The sequence below is a fragment of the Cladophialophora immunda genome (genome assembly GCF_000835495.1).
Source record: "Cladophialophora immunda strain CBS 83496 unplaced genomic scaffold supercont1.1, whole genome shotgun sequence".
NCBI lineage: Eukaryota > Fungi > Ascomycota > Eurotiomycetes > Chaetothyriales > Herpotrichiellaceae > Cladophialophora > Cladophialophora immunda.
In genome coordinates, this window is record NW_015622541.1 from 7,272,415 (window position 1) to 7,295,132 (window position 22,718).

General features: G+C 52.7%; 6 protein-coding genes across 6 annotated transcripts; 4 read left to right on the forward strand and 2 right to left on the reverse strand.

Annotated features, from left to right (window-relative positions):
* Window positions 1-121: 121 nt before the first annotated feature.
* Window positions 122-2,412, reverse strand: PV07_02132 (uncharacterized protein). Its single transcript, XM_016388723.1, has 9 exons — window positions 2,246-2,412; window positions 2,095-2,195; window positions 1,855-2,033; window positions 1,679-1,762; window positions 1,111-1,623; window positions 834-1,010; window positions 672-724; window positions 399-606; window positions 122-343 (listed from the first exon to the last, which is right to left on the reverse strand). Exons 1-9 carry the CDS (start codon window positions 2,338-2,340, stop codon window positions 158-160), a joined length of 1,596 nt encoding a protein of 531 aa, XP_016255651.1. The 5' UTR covers window positions 2,341-2,412; the 3' UTR covers window positions 122-157.
* Window positions 2,413-4,095: 1,683 nt separating this feature from the next.
* Window positions 4,096-9,092, forward strand: PV07_02133 (uncharacterized protein). The gene has a single exon (XM_016388724.1). It carries the CDS (start codon window positions 4,358-4,360, stop codon window positions 8,825-8,827), a length of 4,470 nt encoding a protein of 1,489 aa, XP_016255652.1. The 5' UTR covers window positions 4,096-4,357; the 3' UTR covers window positions 8,828-9,092.
* Window positions 9,093-9,131: 39 nt separating this feature from the next.
* Window positions 9,132-11,925, forward strand: PV07_02134 (uncharacterized protein). The gene is made up of 2 exons (XM_016388725.1): window positions 9,132-11,411; window positions 11,470-11,925. Exons 1-2 carry the CDS (start codon window positions 9,974-9,976, stop codon window positions 11,490-11,492), a joined length of 1,461 nt encoding a protein of 486 aa, XP_016255653.1. The 5' UTR covers window positions 9,132-9,973; the 3' UTR covers window positions 11,493-11,925.
* A 333-nt stretch (window positions 11,926-12,258) lies between these two features.
* PV07_02135 (uncharacterized protein) lies at window positions 12,259-12,663 on the forward strand (the record flags this gene model as incomplete). The annotated part of the gene is made up of 1 exon (XM_016388726.1): window positions 12,259-12,663. One exon carries the CDS (start codon window positions 12,259-12,261, stop codon window positions 12,661-12,663), a length of 405 nt encoding a protein of 134 aa, XP_016255654.1.
* A 3,956-nt stretch (window positions 12,664-16,619) lies between these two features.
* PV07_02136 (uncharacterized protein) lies at window positions 16,620-18,348 on the forward strand. Its single transcript, XM_016388727.1, has 3 exons — window positions 16,620-17,298; window positions 17,366-18,122; window positions 18,183-18,348. Exons 1-3 carry the CDS (start codon window positions 16,807-16,809, stop codon window positions 18,227-18,229), a joined length of 1,296 nt encoding a protein of 431 aa, XP_016255655.1. The 5' UTR covers window positions 16,620-16,806; the 3' UTR covers window positions 18,230-18,348.
* Window positions 18,349-21,227: 2,879 nt separating this feature from the next.
* On the reverse strand, window positions 21,228-22,239 carry PV07_02137 (uncharacterized protein; the record flags this gene model as incomplete). Its single annotated transcript, XM_016388728.1, has 5 exons — window positions 21,228-21,292; window positions 21,361-21,528; window positions 21,583-21,695; window positions 21,753-21,919; window positions 21,979-22,239. The coding sequence occupies 5 exons, from the start codon at window positions 22,237-22,239 to the stop codon at window positions 21,228-21,230; spliced, it is 774 nt and encodes a 257-aa protein (XP_016255656.1).
* Between the last annotated feature and the right edge of the window lie 479 nt (window positions 22,240-22,718).

A 22,718-nucleotide genomic window follows, 5' to 3' on the forward strand; every position in this document is an offset into this window, starting at 1 on the left:
ACCCTATCTAAGTATCTAGAGTCAAGTTTGCATTGCTTGCGACTTTGGCGCTTGTGGGCAGTTCGATATGCTGCTGGAAGAGGCACTGAGGGCTAAGGAAGGTATTTCGTCCAACAGACACCAAACACAGCTTAGATCCAGCTTGTACCCAGACTGTTCAGGCCTTGGATTCCACAAGCTCGTGCTCGTGCACACCGCTGGCCTTCTCACCGATTGAGCCTCGCTTGCGAAGTTCATCTTCCTCGTCTTGTTGTGCGGCCTTTTCCATCTCTTCCTTCTCAGCGTCGGTGGCGCCATAGAAGTGGATGGCCACCTGCTCGCCAAATTGGGCGTTGATATCTTCCTAGAATACGTGTCAGTGAATAGTCAGGTAACAAACTGATCGTGTTAGAGCATACCAAGCTTCGGCCTTTGGTCTCGGGGCACATGAAATAGACGAAGGCAATGTGGAAAGCCGTAGGGATGATCAAGACCAGGAAGAATTTCCAGCCGATATTGTTCAGCGCGATAGGACCCGCGACGAGTAGGATGATGTCTGCCAGATAGAGGCCGCACATACCGACAGCCATACCCTGGCTGCGAATATGCGTTGGGAAGATTTCCGATCTGTCGCCTCACATTAGTAACTGGGATTGAGACCTCTTTTTGGTCCCGAACCAAGAAAGACTTACACATAGAGGAATTGGCTGGCATCCATGAAAGTCGACCAAAAAGGTGTAATGAACTATAGATTAGAGGTCAGTCAGACGAAGGGCACCGACTAGGAATGCAGGGCGCTCGATGCAGATTGCTGGGATAGAGCCCATCGAGCGTCTGGTGAACCAAGGACTTACCAAGAATATAAAGAAGACTCCAAAATCCAATGCCACATGGTTGGTGGTGCCCAAGTAGGTTGCTTGGATGGCAATTTCACAGATAAGGCTAACAAGAATACCACTCAATCCGATGAGCATGAACCTCCGTCGGCCGAATCTTTCGACGAAGAAAGCGCAGAAGATATTACCAGGGAACTGCATGTATCCGTTAGCGTGTGCCGATATCAAGAGACCGTCCGAGAGCAACCAGCTTCTCTGAGGCTAGGAGAGTATCTCGGGAATCAGGGAAACTTACCGTCGACAAGACCCACAAGGCACTGAGTAACAGTGGCCAATATCCTGTCATACCGAGTTGGGTGTAAAGAATAACCCCATAGTTTGCGATGATCAGGACGCCCGTGAACTGATTGTTCCACATGAGCAGGAAGCCGACGAGAGCACGTCTCCGATTTGGTTTTGTCTTGAACACTTCCCATTTGGAAGTCGTGGCTCTGATCTGATGGTCCAACTCAACCTGCTTCTTCATCTGATAGTACTCTTTGCGGGCAAGAGAGTCATGGGGGTCATCCTTTGACCTATGCAGACGCTTGATCACTTCATGGGCTTCGTCAAAGCGCTTTTGCATCATGAGCCAACGGGGACTGTATGGCAGCCAGGGAGAGCCCGCGAGCAGGAGGAGAGCGGGGACCATCTGGAATGCAATAGGAAACCGCCAAGGGAAGGATGATTCCGATCCGCTTGCCGAAACGAAGTATACCCCAAAGCCGATGAAACCGGAAAGAGTGTAGCCCATAGCGAACATAACTCCCTATGCCTTGTTAGTAGCTGGCCAGCGTTTCACAAGCTGTCTGGTAAGCGCTTACATGCATCGAGACCATGAAGCCGCGGCTTTCTGGCGTTGACACCTCTGCCTGGTACATGGGAATAGCGGTCACCAAAGCACCGATCTATTATGTGGTTAGCAATGTCACACCGTAAGGAAATGATGCGAGGATCATGAAGCATTTGCAATGCCTGCACAGATTCTCCAGAGACTTACACCCAAGCCATTGATGACACGGCCAACCATGAACATGGCATTGTCCACTGAGCCTGCGCAAATAGCTGCCCCGATAACAAGAATCACTGCTGCCACTTGGATGGTGTGCTTGCGACTAAATTTGTCGGCGCAATAGGCACAGGCCGCTGCACCGATGGCAGATCCAGCAGAGTTCACACCTAGCAAGACGGGATGTCAGAATGTTTTCCTATTCCTGTGCGTTGAGTTTGAGAGCTTTACCATTGAAAGCACCGATATATTGAGTGGTACGACTGTAGCCCGGCTCGCCCTGAGGAGCAAGGTGGAGAGATCTGTAGAAGCTGGGCTGTCCTATGGTAGAGCTTCCTTTGTGTTAGTTCGGTAACTCAGAATCAAGTGAGCGCATTCTTACCCGATGATCGCCATTCCATAGGAACAGGACGTCGAACCCAGCGCGACGAAGATCACGACCGCCAGGTTAAAGGCATTGGGGATGAGTTTCCCCATTGTGGGAGAAAACGTCTATCAAACGTTGATATCCAAATACGAGCCTGCGAGATTCTTCTGCGAGAAACCGCCTTTGGACCCTAAGATAGAGAGAACGGAGAGCCGCCTGGCATGATCCTGGCACTACGAGGGGGCTTTATACAACGGCGTCAGGCTTGCTGATGGCAAGCTCCGGATTTCAGGACAAGCGAGAACATATCGAGTGGTCTGAACTGGTCTCCGAGTTTACGAGAAATAGACACACACCGTTTGTCACAAAACCCTAGGCATCTAGTCCTGTTGAGGAGAGGCTCGTTGTTTGATTGGATATCATAAGATGCCTTCCTGGTCGAACTTTGAGAAGTGGCCGGGGCTAGACCTCTGAGAGCAGACATGTCAGGTCATTTAAACCATCTAAACTCAAGACAGAAGGGTGGCGACGAGGACAGAAGCGAGAGCCAGGCTCCTGGATGCGATAGGCAGCGGCTCTTGGCTCAAATTTCACCCTCGGGCTTGGGCCGGTGGAAGTGCGGGGAGCAGTCGATGTGGTCTCGAATCCCCCGGGTTTGCGGGGAATCACCGAGGTCGATTTCTCGAAACAGTTAGGGAAACCCGCAGGTGCTTTCTCGGAGCCTAAGGGCTGACGATTGTCACTCTGGCAGTGACCATGCCATGACAATTGAAGGGGTGTTTGACTTTCATGTGGATATTGAATATCCTCGGGTAGATAAACCGCCCTAAAGAAACGCACTTTGTTCAAGGCAAGACAGATGGCGTGAACAGACGATTGGTTCGTGCGGAAATTGTAAATGGGAAATGTCCCATCTGACCTCGAGTCGACGGAACGCTTGCGCCACGTGTTAGCGACCTCGTGCAGAGGCCCCTCTACAAGAGGTTAGTCCTTGCAGATACCTCGTCGATGTTCAGCCGAAACCCACCCCGGCGGTACCGCTCGAGACGTCCTCACGTCCGGACTGCGAACCAGTAATATCGTTTTGACCTCCGATCTCCCCTCGAAGCTGGCCTTCCGGTGGATGTCCCCTCCGTGTAAGGTTTGCAGTTCATGGAGAGCGTGCGTGGGGAACAGAGCCAGTGGGGTAAGACACTGCAAATGGTAATGGCTCGGAGACTCCTGAGACGAGGAACTTGTATTGTGCGCATCAGATACACGAGGTGTCTGAGTCAGAAAAAGGGGAAAAATGGAGTTCATTCTCCGTCCGCATGTGCTGCCCACTGTTGGAAGGTGTCTTGGACAGGTTAAGATACTGTTGAGACGCTGTCCAGGGAGTATTAACCTTCTGAAGAGAAATGAGCGAGGGAAATATCATCGGAAGGGCAATACTGGGTCCTGCATTTGGGCATACTGAGCCTCGTGACAAGATGGGCTTGCCGGGAGCAATCCAGGAAGTTCACTGCAATCCCTGTAATCACAGTTGTATCTTTGTCTATCGCAGCTGGGATATTGGATTAGATCTTCGTACTTAATATGGTGTCTCATGGAACAATTTCGACCCTCATCTCTGTGCAGAGCTGGGGACGCAAGAATCGCGGTGACAACTCCCTTGAAAAAGGACTTGGGACTTGCGGACGCGGAATGCAGCCATGAGAGGTTCTCATTATTACGGACGATTCAGGTGGAAGATTGCTGCGAACAGACACAATCGCACTCGCATTGATCCACCGTAATCTACGGCCCTGCACAACAACGCGATACCGCAATGCACCAGTCGCGACTTTTTCATATTATTTGGTTTCCGCAGGCTGTCGCTGGTGCTTGTCGACAGTTGCGCACTCCCCTTTTTATGCCGTCAGGAGGAGTCGCGCATTTTTCCTGTTGCCTAAGACTCTATGATTGTCCTTCACAATTGCCGAACCCAAGAAGACACCATCGGTTTGGAGGCCCAGGGCACTCCTGCGACATTCCTTTACCTTTACAACTCCAACCCCAAAACGAAATCTGTCGAACACGCATGTCTCATCCCCTCTCTCACCTACTGACGCAAGACGGTCGCTGTCGGCCGAGCTACCGCGACTAAGAATGGCGTTTAGTTTTTCAAATGCCGCGTTAAGCGGCTCAGCTGCTGGTTCTCTGGGTGTCAACGTAAAAGATGGAGCCGAATTACAAGAAATTCAGACAAATGAACTGGGGTTTGCAGCTCTTAATGGCGAGTCGAGAGTCCAGCTCCTTCCGACACCATGGCCTGCGGATAACCCCCCTCCTCCCTCGTCGTCTTTACTCAGTGTTGCGTCAGCCAGAGGCTTGTTAGCTGCCGCAGGGCCGGATGCTGTCTACATCACCTCCACGACCAAGATCCGAGAAGCGTTCAACTCTCCACCACCTGATAAAAGCCAGACACGTCAATTCCTGGCAGAGATCAAGTTGCCATATCCGCGAGTATCTCATCTCGCCTTCTCCTGTGACGAGAGCGTCCTTGTCATCGCAACCTCAACGGGGGGAATTGTAGCCTTTCAGGCTGAAAGCTTGCAGAAAGGCAACCTTACCCCTGCCCTAGAAATCTCCACAAATGGCCAGAACCTCCGAATAGTTGCGCCAAATCCAGTCGCAGAATCGGCGGAGCTATTCGCTGTGATCACCGCAAATGGCGAGCTGATGCTTCTTGACTTAAAAGCCGGGGCTATAAAATCTGGCAACGAGGACAATGTGCTCAAGAGAGGCGCAAGTTGTCTGTCATGGAGTAATCGAGGCAAGCAGTTGGTTGCAGGCATGGCGGACGGGACGGCGGTCCAGATGAAACCGGATGGAACTGTTGTTGCGACCATTCCCAAGTCAACAAGCCTCCCCACAGACTCGCATGTGTCTGGCATATCATGGCTCGAGAACGATACCTTCTTCATCATATATACACCCAACAACACGGGCGATGAGATCCCACCATCAGAATACTACATCGTGCAAAGGGAGAAAACCAACTTCACATTTCAGAAACTTCCCGAGATCCTGCCACCATTCGGTCTACCCAGACTCCCTGCTTTCCACTTCATCTCGAGACTGAGGAATTTCCAGCCTCATATTCGAGACTTGTTAATAGTAGCCGCCACAACCGCTACAGACGTCGGCCTGATCTCCAAGTCGGACCAGGCTTTGTCACAGGAAGATCCAGTCATTTCGGCATTCACTTTCACCACAATCGAAGATGATACGAGACGCGCTCAGCTTCCCCTTTCTGCGACGATGGAGGATACTTCGCCTATCGGTATGATAGTAGACTTGTCCAGTTCCGAAAAGGTTCCGAACCCTATCCCTTCGGACCCAGAAATCGAAGAAACTGCTGGACCTGTGCCATGCCTGCTCATATTGAACAATGAAGGCATTCTGGTGGGCTGGTGGATCATATACAACGAGTCAGTGCGATCAAAGATTACTTTCCCCGGTTTTGCATCTGTGCAAACTGCAAAGGAAGGTTCAGCACCTGCTGTTCAGTCCTCCTCACCGCCTCCTGCTGCCGCCGCCGCCGCCGCTCCTACTACATCTAAGGAACCACATTCTGCCGGTGCTTTCGGACAGGCTGCAAGCGAGGTCTTTGGTGTGCCCGCAGCCCCTTCAGCCTTTGGCGCCTCTTCTGCCAAAACATTTGGGACTTCCTCCCCGATCACGTCTGATAAACCTTCATGGGCTAGCACGGGGTTTGGCTCTACTGGAGGTGCAGCGTCGACACCTGCCTTCGGACGGCCTGCGTTCGGTTTAGCTACGCCTATGGGAGGGACTAATGCTCCCGCGTTTGGGTCAGTAAGTGCTTTGGGAAGTCGAACGTCGGCTTTTGGACAACCCTCGACTTTCGGAGGTACTCCTGCATTTGGTCAGACTTCTGCCTTTGGTACCGCTTCAACCTCTAGTCCTTTCGCAAAAGCCGCAGGTGGCGCAAACAGCGGAGGCTTTTCCTCGTTCTCGAAGGGAGGGGGTTTTTCTTCTTTTGCGGGAGGCACCTCGGCGCAGAGCAGCCAAAGTCCTTTCGGTGCAGCGAGCGGGACGAGTCCCTTTGCACAAGCAACTGGAAATATATTCAGCTCCAACAAGTCTCAAGAATCTCCATTTGCAACGAAGAAAACCGGCGACGCCCCCAGCTCTTTTGGATCGGCGAATGCTTTCAAATTGCAGTCATCATTCCGAGGAGATGGAACAGCGAAAGACGACCTACCACCGCCCAAAGAACCAGGCGGTTTTAGCTTTGGAACCTCGTTTGGTGATATGCTAGGCGACAGCAAGCCCGCACTGTCGCCCACCCACAACAAAGAAGAGGAAATGGACGAGGAAAGCGGACCGAGCGAGGCTGAATCCGACAGAATCCAAGATACGTCGTCCCAGAGATTCTCACCACAGACCTCAGTTAAACCACCTCAGACTTTGGTTACACCTCCCTCCACCCTCACTCAATCCAAAACTACTCCTGTGCCAGCGGTTTCCACCATATTTGGCCCGCCGCAAAATGAGACCACCACCCCGCTAGCTCCAAATCCCACCGCGGTCTGGTCTTTCAACGCCTTGTCGTCCACAACTCCCAAGGAAACTCCGAAGCCCTCTCATATGGCTATGTTTGGCACAAAGAACACAACCCAAGAAACACCAGCTGTCGTACAAAAAGGTGTGCCAGCACCTACTTTTGGTTCTGTAGGCCCACCACCAGAGATCAAGAAAGAGCCTGTGAGCGAGGACGAGTCTGTTGATCGCAAGACCATCCCGGAGGCACCTCTACCGCCCGATACTGTCAGTAAGCCACGCTATGTATCGGGTGAGACTTCGGCTTCGTCGAATACATCGAAAACACCGCCAGATGATGCCCCTCTGCCGCCAGATTTCCTTCCTGTGCCTAGGGCAGGCCAAGCTGAAGAGCTTAATCCGGAACTACCGGATGACGACGAAGATGAGTTCAGCTCAGGCTATGAGGATGAAGCAGAAGAAATCGAAGATGAAAGTGCGGAGGAGGATGTCACTGAAGAACGAACTGAGCATCTGGAGACATCACCAGAAAGCTCGTTCAAGAGTGGCGACAGGAGTCCAGAAACAAGTCCCACAGGTGGATTGTTTACGAAGGTTACTGCGGCCTCCATACCACCCAAGCCTGCTAGACCGCTTTTTGGCGAGGTGGGTGCCGGTCCTGTTTTCGCCCCCCCCAAACCGCAAGAAAGTCCACGGTCGCCGAGCCCTGTGAGGCAGGCCTTCTCAATCGAAGGTCTCCGAGCAGATGCCTCCAGGTCGGTTAGTGCACCGGCTCACCCTCGGTCCATCATTGACCAACGGAAGGCTGAATACCAGAAATCTGCACTGGCCGCCCAGGCAGCGAGGACCAAGGAGGAAGGGGCAGCGAAAGAGAAGGCTCGCCGCGAGGCTATTGCGCGCGAAAAAGCGCAAGCGGAATCTGAGGAGCTCGCACCACTTGAGGATGACGAGGATGAGAGATTGCGCCAGGAGCTGGAAGGGCCTATCACGCCCTCCGAAACACTGGACGATTTCGTCACTTATCAACCCCGTTCTCGCGAAGAGACACAAAAGACTGGCATACCAGCACAGATCGAGCGGCTTTACTCGGATATTAATTCGATGGTATATACCCTGGGAATTAATTGCCGGTCGCTAACAGCATTCCTGCAATACCAGCAACCCGAGGCAACCAATCAATCATGGCCAGCTGTGCTCAAATCCGAGACACCACTGGATGCCCTGAATGACGAGCTTCTCTTGACTGATATTGCTAGATTGCATGAAGGATATACGGTGCTTTCAGACATGCTTGCGGATTGCAGTATTGGGGATTACATCGAGAAATTTGAAGAGGCCCAAGCTCTGATAAAGCGAGAAGTCTTCGACTTGAGAAACAAGCTCATGTCTGTACGTAAGACCTTGCACAGTCTGTCAACTACCGACGGTGCAGGGAGCGCACCTCTTTCTGCCGAGCAGACTTCCATCCAGCATGATCTCCGCAAGACTTTTACCTGTGTGCAGACGCAGATGGTTCAGGTTGAAGATGGGCTTTCCATCCTTCGTGCGAAGCTCGCCCAATTGGCTCCGACCGATGACTCGAGCCAAACAACGGGGGCTTTGGGACGAGCGTCTTCTCGGAAGAAGCCGACTGTGGAAGCCGTGACCAAGACGGTCGAAAAGATGATGACTATGGCGGAACAGAAGAGTGCAGACGTCGACGTCCTGGAAGCGCAGCTCAAAAAGATGAGCGTGTCCTCGGGTACGTCCCACGTCGGCAATGGCGACATGTCTATTGGAGTTCCAAGCACTCCAAGGAGCCGACAGATAAATACCGCGGCGACCCCAGGAAGTGCCGGCAGTGTCTACCATACTCCAGACTCCAAATTTACCAATAGCACCCGTTCAGCTCGAGGTTTCAGAACAAGCCAGACCGGAGGGTTAATCATGATATCGGCAGAAGATAAGCAACGATGGCAGGCCAAGGCACGTCGTCGCAAGGATGTTGCCAACATGTTGAAAGAAGTCTTGGAAGAGAAACAAAAAGGCATGGCAAAGGTCGCCAAGGGATGACTTGGGCGCGAGATCCTGTTCTAATACTTTTGTGACATTAGAGGGATCAAGGATCTGTATCATGGACTATCTTGCCGTCTTGGAAATGAAATGGGATTGCGTCTAGATTCGGCAGTAGGCCCCTCCCACTGGGTAACATAGCAGCGGCAAAGCGTTGGTGTTTGGTAGCTTAGTAATGACGAGAGGCCTCAAGTGATATCACGTGAGACCATCGCGATGGCCGTTGGAGGCGTGGCTTGGCAACGCAATCAAACTTCCCCTCTCGCGCGGTCTGGTGTCTCTTCGAAATTTGTTCGTTCATCTTCCCAACTCGCTTGCCCCCAGACACGCCATCACCAGCGCCCCCATCCCCTTGTCAAGCTTGCAACTTCTGCGTCCTAAGGAGGCGTCGATCGTCCCTCGATCATTTCAACCTCAACCCTCAACCCATCTCCTCATCCTTTTAGGCTCCCTCTCTACCTCGAAAACACCCTTCGCCGGTCCTGTTGCATTTCTGCGCCGCGGTACCTCCCCCGACCCTCGACACCTGAATTCTTCTACAGTCTCTACCTGCGCTTTCCAAGCTCCTCTCTTCTTGTGCTGCGGAATCTGTCAAACGTCTCCCTGCCCATCATTTCCGATCCCAACCCTGTGTCTCATTCTGTCTCGTCCTCCCTCCAACGATCTTGGGCGTCTGAGTTAAGTACAGATTCACCCTTCTGCTAGATACGGGAAGGACAGAGGATCAGGACCATCTTCAAAAGGCGTTGCTTTACTCAAATCCATCCTCGCACACACTTCCTCACCCACCATCACCATCACTATCTCCTCTACGACTCCTCCGTTGAGCATCTCGCACGTCCGCCCTCAGTTTCACCTCCACACGTCCTTTCTTGCACCTCATCGAGCCATTTCAGAGCACACAGCATATCTCTCCAGTTCACAGCCAACCCCAGCACGAACCTGAACCTATCCTCTTTCACACTCACAATCTTATCCCTGGCGTTTCGCTCTCGCATTCGCAGTTCGACCCTCTCCCCTACACCAGCAAGTTTTCCTTCGACCACCTCTTGGTGTACATAAAAAGAATTATCCCAGAGAAGAAATAATAAAAAAGAAATTTACCTGCACACTGTCTCCCTGGGTAACCCCCTCGATACACGCAATATGTCTGCCTCACCCAGCTCCCACGCCATGTCTTCAGCAAAACGCCCCTTGGAAGATCCCTCTTCCCCTTCTGCCCCGACTGACTTACCGGACGCCAAACGCCCAGCGCTAGACAAGGTGGTCAGAGATGATGCTGCCGCTGAGGGATCTGCTGCCACTAGCAGCGGACTGGTCGAAGGTCCAAAGCCCACTGAAAAGCACCCATTACCAGCACCGGTTACAAATGGATCAACAGATGGACACGTTGAAGGCGCCACAGCAGTGGGAACCAAGGGAGCACCAACCGTTCCCTCGCCAGACACGCAGTCGCAAACTGCTTCCCAAAACGATCGAGCCACGTCTCAGCCTCCATCTATGCCGCCGCAAGATGAGACCAACTGGATTCATATCCGTGCGGTCATTTCAAGTGCAGAAGCTGCAACCTGTATTGGCAAGGGCGGCGAGAATGTCACGCAAATCCGAAGACTTTCTGGTGCCAAGTGCACCGTGAGCGATTATTCCAGGGGTGCTGTTGAGCGCATCTTGACTGTTAGTGGTGCTCAAGATGCTGTCGCAAAGGCGTTTGGCCTTATCATTCGTACCCTGAACAACGAGCCCCTCGAAGCTCCGTCCACCGCGCAATCCAAGACCTACCCACTGCGACTCCTGATCCCCCATATCCTGATCGGCTCCATCATCGGAAAATCTGGCGTGCGCATCCGAGAAATCCAGGAAGCCTCGGGAGCTCGCCTCAACGCTTCGGACTCGTGCCTCCCCCTTTCCACCGAGCGCTCTCTGGTCGTACTTGGCGTCGCTGATGCAGTTCACATTGCCACGTACTATATTGCAGTCACCTTGGTTGAGCAATTGACGGAACGTTTTGGTGGCCCTGCCGCGTCCGCTTATGCCACAAGAAGTGGCGGTCCGGCAGGAGTTGTCCCAGGTGGTATGCAGGTTGTGCCATATGTGCCCCAGCCGGCCGGCGGTCAATATGGCCACCCAGACATGTATAAGAGGCACAATACGCATCCACCACAACGAATGCCTCCTCAGCCCTATGGCGCACCACAGATGCATGGTACTCCCCAACAACCATATCCTCAATTCGCCCAGCCGTACGCAGGAGCAACGCCACGAACTCCGAGTTATGGGGTCGGCCCACAGCAACCGGCAGCGTATGGGCAAATGCCGCCTCAGCCTGCTGCTGCTCATGGACAACCTGCCCAGCCAGCACACGCGATGCCAGGACAACCAATCACGCAGCAAATCTTCATTCCCAACGATATGGTAGGTGCGATCATTGGCAAGGGTGGCGCCAAAATCAATGAGATTCGGCATCTCAGCGGAAGTGTCATCAAGATCAACGAGCCACAGGACAACAGCAATGAAAGGCTGGTCACCATTACCGGAACGCAAGAATGCAACCAGATGGCATTATACATGCTGTATTCGAGGCTGGGTAAGTCTGACTTGAAACATCTAACCCCAATGCGAATGCCAGCTGACCTTATGAACAGAGAGCGAGAAACATCGGATCTAGATGGCAGCGGAAGAGATCGTTCGCTTGGCATGGTAGCAGCTCAAATCTTCTATTCTGTGTCGAAGCTGCCATTTCTTTCGGGCTTTCGAGAGTGGTGAATAATGTGATGGCTTACAGCTAGTATTTTTATGTGGTTCGGGCCAGGGCTGCCCGAATGAAGGATTGCCCATGCGTGATATTACGAGGACCAGATGCAATCTGGGAGTAGGACGCTTTGGTCAGGCGTCATTAATTTCTTCCAAGTCGGGAGGATATCTTCGAGGCATGGAAAGAATGGAGCTATTTGGAAGCAACAGATGGACCAACCTTTCTGCTTTGTTCCTGGCTTGATGAATGTGTACCATTAATAGACTGCAAAAGTTCGTTTCTCAGTGCTTTGGGATTGCGTCAATCACAGTTGTGGTTAAATACGGCTCGTTGTCGTTCCTCGGTGTCATCTTTTCATCTCTGGTTGCAAAGAAGGCCTCAAGGCTCCCCAAGGCTGACCTCAGCCCATATGAGTACATCCAGATGTGCCAACTGTCGTAAGCTGACCCAGCAAGGTGCAATTGAGACCGTATGACTGCCTCGATGGAGAAACAACATAACATGGCAACGAACTTTCTGCTTGAGAACATTAATGGATATAAAAGACTTGTGGGTCGGAAGGGGGCTCGCAGCCTCACTCACGCCCGAACCCCTTCATCTGGCCCATCTGGAATCAACGGCCATAACATTTCCGAACGACACGAATCTTTCGCATACGAGGAGGTCAGCCATTCCGAATATGAGACTCGGGAACTCCCTCGCCGTGGCGCTTGTGGCTACTATGACGAACCACACGGCCGCCGGAACAACAATCTCGCTCGGCCACGATGCGGTCAACAACTACGCCTGGCTCACGGGCTCTGAGCCATGTAGCCCCGTCGTCGTTTCCGCGTACGGGGCGTCTTCTGAATGTGGTGTGGAATTCGACATCGACATCGCCGGCGGAGACGACGAAGACGACGTGGCTACATATCGCCTTGAGCACTGCGGAGAGGCGACTTTCCAGCTGCAGGAACACGCTGGGGGCGATGGGTGGGCGTTCACTGCGTCCTGTGAGCCCGCGCCTCAAGGGGATGGTCGGATGGATTGTTCCTCTTCGACGGGCAAGGGAACTGTGCTCGAGGAAGTGTGGAGGTGTGGGTGAGAGAGTCAACCGACTATGTGCATGGCGGGAGAGAGGTGGAGGAGAGGAAGAGAAAAAAAAAAGGGGTGGGTAGCCTCGTCAGCTGTCCGCGAGGCGGGATGTTGATGCCTCGCCTCGAGACGAATCTCCCTGTAACCACGTTGACATCTGGTCATGAAATTGAGTATCAGGGCATTGCCCATCGATATAGATTGCTCCATCTTCCACCTGCTGACCCAAGAAGTGCGCTTCATAGTACCTGACCATTTGGCGCAACAACAGAAGACAGAAATCTCCATCATATCGGAGAGCAAAGACTGCGCACGATCTAGGATCCACGTTCCCGTGGTCAATAGACCTTAAATCAACGGACAACTAGATAATGGACATCTCCACCTCACTCCCGTAGGCAAAGAAAACGTACGACGAGTCCAGGTTGAGCAAGAGAAACGCAGGCAAAACACAGCAGGCTGCTTCAGGAGCTCTGCAAATTGGTCGATCATCTTCTGGGAGCCTTCTGTCTTGCACGGACGTACCAATCCTACCATGCTGACTCCAGCATGATCTTCAGGGAATTGAACGCGGGGACTTGTTGATTGTTCGATGGACTAATGAACATGCTTGGAGGTTTCCGGACTAACCAATCGCTCAGGATGTCGGCAGGTTAGTCTCTCATTATGGCTACTCGCACCAGTGAAATCCATCTTGTTCTGAGCCTGCTTACCTTCTACTGCATTCTGGGTAGGTGCAAAGCAGTGTGTTCTCAGATTCGAGTCACGTAACCATGGAAAGACCCAGATACGGTGCTCCATCTTTCTCCCATCTCTGATTCTCGATGCTCCACTCATATCCTTTGCCGATTGGTTCCAGAGAGTAATAGTCACCCAGCTGAGTTGATTGTTCTTCCTGCCCGCGATAGACGCTCAGGACATCATCGGCTCTGAGGGCGAGGTCTGGTGACCCGGATGTAGAGCCTATCTGGACCTTAACCTTCGGAAGCCAGCCTTCTGGATCGTAAGACACATCCATCAAGGCGACGCCGATATAGTCACATTCGATGAACGTTTCCGTGGTGTCTTCCACGCGCGGGAGCTGAGTCGGTTTGACAACCAAACAAAACCTTTGTCGACGATAGCATGTAAGAACCAGATATTCGGTCGGATGCTGGAGTGCAACCATCAGTTTCCGCTGGGAAGCGCTGTGCATCATGAAAGGTTCGACGTCGTTTTCACGCAGCGATGACAGAGTCCGCGCCAAAAATGTGCCAGTCAATGAGCCGCTGTCGCTATCAACATCAAGTTTAAGCAGACCCCAGGTGCTATTTTGTAGAATGATAGTTGTTGACCCAGAAAAAAGATTCGAAGGGCACCAGGAGAGAGGTCCACGTTCGACCACTGTGGGAGATCCATGAATCAATATGCCTGCATCGACTTGGCGATATGAGGTGACGATTTGTTGCATTATACGTGCCTCCATGTTGACAGCATCCATGTCTGGCTTCACCCCAGCCAGGAGGCCTGCAACCACAACCCGATCCCTTGGCCAGGAGTTGTTTCGCGATTTGAGATTTCGCATCAGGTTCCGCACTGAACGAGGCTCGACGTTTGTCTTCAGCAGCCTGTGGATGACTTCCGTTGCTATTCTATGACCTAGGCAGTCGTGGAGTCGGGAGGCCAGGACATCTCTCCTCAGGTCTTTGATCAATGGCACTCGGTCGTTGTTGGGATCCTTGAATAACACCTTGACGCTTCGAGATGATACGAGCTCAACAGCTGTCCAACCCCGTGTGAACCACGGGCTCAGCACCAAAGCCAGGCAAGGAGTGCCATCATCCTTCCAGGGAATGTTGACCAGATATTCGTCGTGGACCACGGTATGCTTGGCCGAGCTGAAGTTCAGTTGCATGTCACGAAGAGCTTTCGCACGCAGCTTCGGATCTGAAGGGATTGAGACGGTGTCTCACCAGACACCCACACAGTCCAGGGCTTTTGCCACTTCGCAAAAGTATTGGAAGAGGCACCTGTTCACCACGCCAGGCCCATTTGTACCTGCGCCAGTTCCGTCAGACCAGACATGTGATATGGCGATATATTCTCCGTCGGTCAGAGCAGGTGCGTCGCGAGACGCTGTCGACAATTCCACCGCCTTCCAGATCAACCGATCGGCAGGCTGCAGGGATGTTCGAGGGAAATGTATTGCAGGGCATGAGGAGATGTCAGACCCCCAGCATTTATGCCGTTGCGCAACTCGAGTGCTATCGAGCAATGCAAAGTCACAATGATCAGAGGTACAACCCTCATGGGTGATCGCGCCCGACGAGTCAGCAAAGCTCGCAACGGCCGGTTGTTCCCTCAAGGCGAAGTCCTCTTGATGTCTGAAATAGCGGGCTCGAGTGGCTTGTGTATCACCAATCATGAGCAAAAGGGCTGGTAGGTCTTGATCTTCCCGGGGACAACATGAAATGAGATTGAACAGGCGGTATTTGCAGCTCCCCAACCGTTCAGCCTGGCCGATGGCACTTGTGACGTCCTCTTCATACACCTCGTCCGGGCACCAGAAAGTGGAAGAATGTGCGGCTACCAGGGCCGACACGCGAGAACGATCTGGGGTGTATCCGACGTCCATTCTATAAATCCATTCCACCAGATCATAGATCGTTCTGTCAGGTAGCACGTAAGAGCTCAAAGGAATCCGTTTCTCACCAGACCTCGGATCCTTGAGGCACTGTAAGAGAGATAGTGAAAGATTGATCTTCACCTGCGGCTGGCCATGTTGATGATAGTGACCTAGGGCCGTAAGGTGGCAGGAAATCCACTGGATCATCCAGTCGAAAAAGGCGACACACCAGACTGGACCACGAATGTTTCTTGATAGCAGCGCTTTGTTTGCCTGACAATCTCGACTGAAACATGCCTTAATGTGAGAGTCTTTGGCACAATGGTAGAGCCTCTCAAGTGTCGAAAAATGGTCTGTAAATATTTGGGTGGTATCCACGACCTGAACTGTAGCGTAAAAAGCTGGATTTTTGGAAATCCAATAAGTTGCAGCAGAACGATCGAAGAAAGTGACATACCTTGCCTATCATATTGTTGTCGAAATTAGCACAGGGTGATAGAGACATGGGTGTTCTCGTCGCCGGCGGCAGGCCTTCCAACAGGCTTCCTTCTGCCAACAGCCTCCTTTTGCTGGTCCATTCCATCCAAGCCGTGTCCAGAGGGCTTGGGTAAAACTTATCTCGGCCATCGAGGAACTGTCGAATGTCGGGAGGCGTAGGAGGATCTTGGCTGGTGTCATTGGAGCCCGACCCTAATTCAGCCTCGACATCGCTGCTCTGTCCTAATGAGTCAGTGGCATTCATGCCCAAGGAGTAATGGAGATATTGAACCTCTATCACCCTTATCGCCCTATCCTTAGAGAAGCGCCACTTCATTTCGGGGTCGTATTCGCATGAGATATCAAGTCAAGCGAGGAGTTTGCGCTTATTCCCTTTCAGTCGAAATATAACGCTATTTGTTTGGGGGTGTTAAGACTGTTTGATGAGTTGACGTGATTCTGAAGCGGAGACGTGACGGATGAGGCTCGATATGTCCGAGTGTTCTTGGCCGAAGGACGCGGAAACGCCCAATTAGCCCCTTTGATCAGCAACAAGGCTATTAGTATACCTTGTGCAGAACGCGTCGACCGCTTTCGATGGAGGTTTGTACGACGATATATCATCTTGTCATACCGCTCTGCTTCTGTCTCGATTCTTTCACTCGTACTCTACTAGACTTCCCCATCAACGGGACATAGCAAGGCCCGTTCCGGTGCCCAATTGTGTCTACGAATAGGAACACCAACGGGTTCTATCTAGACGGGCTCGAATCTCGCTTAGTAACGGCCCGTGAATCACTAGTCAACGACTAGTCAGTAAGGCGTCCAACTCACACATGCAGAGAGGCCGGACAAGTTTCGACTTTCCACTATCACAACATTGAGCATCCTATCGATAGCCAAAGCCCTGCCCGAGTCCGCCAGGAACAACTCCATAGTGCCATAAGAATTGTGAGACGACTGCATCCCTGAGGATCAAGTGTGGATGGCAGTTGTGCGTTGTGAGTTCTGATAGCGCTCGAGGTTGATCACACAGACCAAGTTCTTGATTGAACTCGACGGATTCAGCGAATGGGAGACCGACAGATAATGGATGAAATCATGGAGGATGCGGCTGGCGTTTCTGGCATTCAACAGGGCGGACAACCCGAAGGCGCCACTCATGCTGCTACTCTGCGCTTCGCTCCAACCACCGAGGAGCTGGATGACCATGACCTCCTCACAGAGGCACCTCCCAGCCAGGACATCAAGGGAGCATCGGAATACCCAGACAGCAGAATCAGCCCCCAAATGTCGAGGTCGTCAAAATCCATCCGTCTAGAGCCGCCGCCGGTGGTGATGAGGCCACCCAAGGTCAGGTTTGACGGTTTCAGCTCAGCGGCTTTGTCGTGGTTTGCATGGAACCGCAACGAGGAGAAAGATCTCCCCGACTGTGCAAGATCCATGCGTCGGTCCTACTCGTACCGATCGACTTTCCGCCTTTTCGGGTTCAGTGTGTCGAAGGATGTCAGCTACAAAACGTCGGAGAGCGGGATCGTTGCCGCGATGCAGAATGTTCGCCTGGTGAGTAGAACTTCTAGGATAAGACAGTCTGCCTTACCTGGATTGCTGATCTATATCTGTCGGTCAGGGCTGGGGGAAGTCGGAGACCAATTGGGTACGCGACAAGCTTCCACAAGCACGGCAGAGATTTGGTCTTTCCGGTAGCGGGCAGGGAGAATCCCCGGATGAAGAGGCGCAGGACGCCGCCAGCCAAGATCAGAGCAGTACCACGGCGGCGGTAGAAGGTCAGAAGGCTTCGAAAGAGCCCAAACACACGATCCCTCGCATCGCACACCCGTGGCACCTTGACTACTATTATGTGGTCGTCGGCATCATGGGCGACGAGATCGCGCCCAAGGAGACCCTCCGCCGTGTCATGGAGATCGACGGACTGTTCCAGCAGATACGCAAAGCGCACAGATACCTGCGCAATCCCGTTCGAAGGGCGATGTCGCTCAAAGAAGTCTCTGGCTTCGGCATCTACCAGTGCGATCCCAGCAAAGGCTACCACCGAGAGGTGGAATTGGACAGCGAAACGGAGAGCGCGCTCGCAGAACTCTGGCGGAGTTACAACACCCACAAGCTCGACTACGAGGGTCGCTGGCTGCTCTGGATCCACCAGCATTTCAACAACAGCTCCAAGAACCCGGAGGCGGGCACACTGACCCTGGAGCTGCGACTTCGGTGGTCCGTCTTCAAGGTCGTCTTCTGGGGTGTCGTGCCCATCCTGCTGAGCTTGGCTGTGGGCTTTTCGTACATGTACTCGGACCACGGAGAGGTTGATGACGTCGCAGTCGCAGAGGCCGCGTGGGTTATTGCAACTTATATCATCACAACGTCGGCGCGTGAGTGATTCTCTCCCAAGAACCCTTTGCCCTGCAGGGAAACTGACTTGGATCAAACAGTGATCTTTGCACTGTTGGCCGTTATCACACAGCTTGGAGATATTTGAACTGCCTTCCTGTGACCTCTGCGTCATTCGCTAGAGCACAGTATGGTCTAGAACAGATCCCTTCGTTGTTGGGGGCTGGCTATCACCTTCCCCGCTGCCACCATGCACAGACGCAGCCGTCGAAAACAAATCAGTCATGACGATTAGACGTTGACTGTTGATCAGGGGCACCGGCGTTCGGACAGGCGTTTGAGCGAATGAAACAATTAGACAACCTCCGAGCGTAACCTGTGAACCAGAAAAGAAAACGGGTGTTCATCGTGTAGCTACCGCGAATCGCTAGTAAAGACCCTGGGCCTGGCCTTAGCCGATGTTCAAGGAGTGGGTAAGGCTCTAGGTCCTCCACTGAAGCCATCCGCTCAAATCTACCAGCGGCAGTGTGATGGGAAAGTCCACAGCAGCCAACAGCAACGCCAGCAACAGGTACCACCCGGCCATGCAGCTCACCCCAAGGCTTGCGCCGCCAATATAACAAGTAGTTCCCGCGCCACTTCCCCCGTCCGCCAGCAGCCAGAAAGTCGTCGTCAGCAACGTAAATCCCCAGAACAACCCGGCGAAGATGATGACAAAGACCAGATTTGTCCGCAGGGCGCAAACGAGGTAAATCAGACAGAGAACGGCCATGAAGATCATGAAGAAGCCGAAAGAGGCGTTGAAGCCTTTGCTTTCTAAGCCCGCAGTGATGTCTTTCGGGTCAGGCGAGTATGCGCCAAAGGCGTTGAAGAATGGGAGGAGAGTGGCGCCGTAGGAGAACCAGAAGCCGCCGAAGGAGGCGAACACGACGAACGGGAACGTGTTGCCAGCCACCCATTCGAGGAAGCCGCCCAGGAGCATGAGCACGCCGCCGATGAAGAAATACGCCCCGCTGTGGCAGAGGCAATCAGACTTTCTGTCTCGGGAGTGGGTTGGGAGGTTGGGAAGGGACGTGTGCACTTACACCGACGCAGCTCCATTTCCACCCGCCCCTCGCCAGCCCATCAGGTCACAGCTCAGCGGGCTCAGACAAAGTAAGAATCCAACAATAGACAGTGGCGTTGGATTGCCAAATGTTTGCTTCGTGCTTTTGCCTCCTGCGGGCTCTTGGTTCTGTGCCTGCAAGAACATCCGATCGAACATGTCGGCCGGGATCGACACCATGGTGGCGTCTTGGAACGACGGGGGAGGCGCTTGTGGCCTTGGGGGTATGTATTTGGTCTTCTCGTCCATGTAGAACTGCGCCTCAAATGACTGCTGCGAGTATGGTATACTTTGTGGACTGGGCGGTTTATAGTAGTTTGAGTGTGGTGGAGGGAGAGGGCCTCTGATGTCAAAGGGTGCAGATGCCATTCTTGCAGTCAAGATAGGTTGAAAGGTAGAGCAACTGGCTAGACACAAATAATGGTAATAGGAAAGGGTGGTGATTTCAAGGATGGGCGGAGCGACTAGACAAGGACAGAACGTAGAGAGAAGAACAGTCCTTTATATTTCCCCTGCTTGACCACGAGGAAAGCCGCCAGCCGTGCCAGCTCTGTGATATCCGCAGCGACATCCCAACAGCATGCAGAGTCTGTAACATGGCCTGCCTCAGCCTCAGCGATCACCACCGTCCAGAACCAGTAAAAGGACAGGAAGACGGTTTGCGCAAACATTGGCAAAAGTCTTTCATCCCTTGCGTTGGCGCAAGCCGCCCAAGAAGTGTTTGGGGAAGCTTGGAAGTTCTTGGTACATATACACACTTACCGAAACCTTCGCATTGAGTGCTGCGAACTCCGTCGAAGGTGAAACGACTCCGAAGTCTGGGGGACCAAGCCAGCGGGAGAAGGTGGAACGTCAAGGGGTCTCAAGAGAGGCTTGGCGCTCAGGGGCTCGGATAAGCTGAGCATCCCATTGGTGCGGGCCGCAGCCTATCACGGTCTCCATATGTGCGCTGTAGGGCTGCAAGGGGAAGGGTGAAAGTCTGTGGACTCGGACTCACAAATGCTTAGTTCACACAAGCAAGGATTCTACAATGGCTAATGCACACAGCTCAGCTGAACACAGCTCAAGAGCATCGGAGGTAGGCAAACAGACACAGAGGGTTCAGCTCCAATGCCCAGCCCCCTCTTTTCTACACCCAGTCGTCGTTGAAGAGATTCAAAAGGCGTTCCACTGCCCCTGACGATCAGAGCATTTACATGCCTGTCATGCATCCAGGGACATGAGACCCAAATGAACAGAGTCCACGTAGTCAGAGTCGCTTCAACAGGACAGGTTCCTAGACTCTTCCAGATAGACCGGTGAACAGCTCTTTGGCTTCGTTGTAGGCTCCCAGACCTTGTACACAGCAAGCACGCGAGCACACAATACACAAGGATGGGCGATGCGAAAACTGCCGAGACTGAAAACGCCGTTGCGAACCGGACTATCGTCTTCGAGTTTAGGAAAGACAAGCCTTTGTCTTTGCCTCAGGTAAGGAGCGAAGAGTCCACCAAGTGCAATTGATATCTGCTAGGTTAGCAGGAGTAAGCTCTCATCCATGCTGTATGCCAGAAAGCACTGACAATAAGAAGCAGGACTGATAAGCTGTGGGTGTCCCTCCTTGGTTGATGATGCTCGGTGCTGGGGCTACGACAAGCCCTGGCAGCTTTCATGTGTCCCGAAAATGTGCACCTTCTCCTTCGCACTTCATCCGCCCGTAACGTCCGGCGCTGCCTTAGACTGAATGAAACCCAGTCTCAAACAGTCAAAGATCAAGGTTCAGAACCTCACCAGCGCCTGCAGGGCTCGGAATTCGATAGACACATCGACGAAATCTGCCTATCAAAAACCCTTTCATTCTTGCTTCACGAAATTCATTTGCTTCTTGGAACGAAAAAGAAAATCTGAAGTCCGAAATGAGTGGCAGGAGGGATTGCACACAGAACGAACACTGTTCGACGAACGATTGTAGGTTCCCAGGTCGATAGACTCGATACTGGCACCCGGACACATGCATTGTCGACTGCTATATCCCCGTCCGCTGTCACATCACGAGTTCCTCCTACTGTGCTAACCAGAAATCGAACCACTGGGCAATGGCTCTAAGGCTCTCTTCCTTAGCATAACCTGTCAATTGGTCAGCCACACTCAAGTTGAAAGCTCCAACAGCTCCCAGATATGAATCATCGACATACGCTCGTAGGGGTTGTCCAAGTTGCAGCGAAGCGCAAACCCGTGTTCAACACCCGAGAATAGCTGCAAGTTATATGGTTTCTTGTCTTCCTGGAGGATCTTGATGGCATCATTGCGTGCGGCAGTCCCAAATGTGTGGTCGGTCTCGGCGCAAGACAGAAAAAGAGGTTCTTGAAGAGCTTGTGTTAGTCGAGTCACCGCGGAATATGCTCAAGCTATCTTACTCTTAAGCCGCCGGAAATGTGTCTCCTTCAAGAAGGCCGGGTGGGCGAACGCGCCGGCAGTGCAGATGTCTCTGGCTAACTCGTTGCAGACATATGGAGCCCCAAAACAATACCTGGCACAGGTGGTCAAAATCAAGTCAAAGCTCTCATACCACCAAAAGATGACATACCCGACGCACGCATATTTTGTCGTGGGTGAGCCAAACTGAGCCTTTACAGCCTCGACCCAACCCGGCACCACCTCATCTGCGAATGCGATGTGCTTCTTCTTCCATGCTTCATAATCAAACCCTGGAGCAGGGTCATCGCGACTCTTGCGATGCTTCCACACCGGGTCCTGGGAATCCGCATCAGCATCAGAGAGCCGTGATTCCTTGTGGTCGTGGAAAGGCTTACCCCTCGAAAATAATCCAATCCTATACACGTATAGCCGGCATCCGCAAAACCGTCCATGACCAGGAAACCGTTGTTGAAGAATCCCCATACGTCAGGGAAGTAAAGCACGACGTTGCCATTGTTCCTACCCTGAGGAGCCGAGATGTATGTCTCAATACCAGCGACCGTCTCGGTCCGGCCCCTGGGCTGCCCCTCGTGTAGCGTGCCTTTCAAGCAACACTCGCCCGACGGCTTTGCGAGATATCCTTCTTTGTCCGCCATGGGCGCTGTGATTCTGCCGAGCAAGATCTCCTTCGCGACTATCCAGAATGACAACGTTAGTCAATGCCCTTCCCACTTCGAGGATTTGTTTCTTTCGAGATGGCGGGATCACGCAATTCTTCCGACGGCTATTTCGAGCGACGGAAGCCCGTTTCATCCTTTCTCCAACTGTGCAATTCTCCAAGCCGGTCAAAAAGCCGGTGATCCAATCAGAGGCGCAAGAACCCCATCAAAAGTACCTTATACAAGCTTTTGCAGGACGTGTCCCCGCAAGCGGGCATCGCCCGCAACCGGTTATGAGGCATCGAGAGCCATATATGACACCCAGTCATGTGCTCTGGCGATGTCGGAGACGTTGAAGGCTTCAGAAGACTACAATAAGAGGTAGGTAGGGAACTTGGGTGTTTTACGGTTTCTGACACAAGAGGATTCCCTGACCACGTTTGACACCACTGCATGAGGTGTACTGAGTTCGGAAA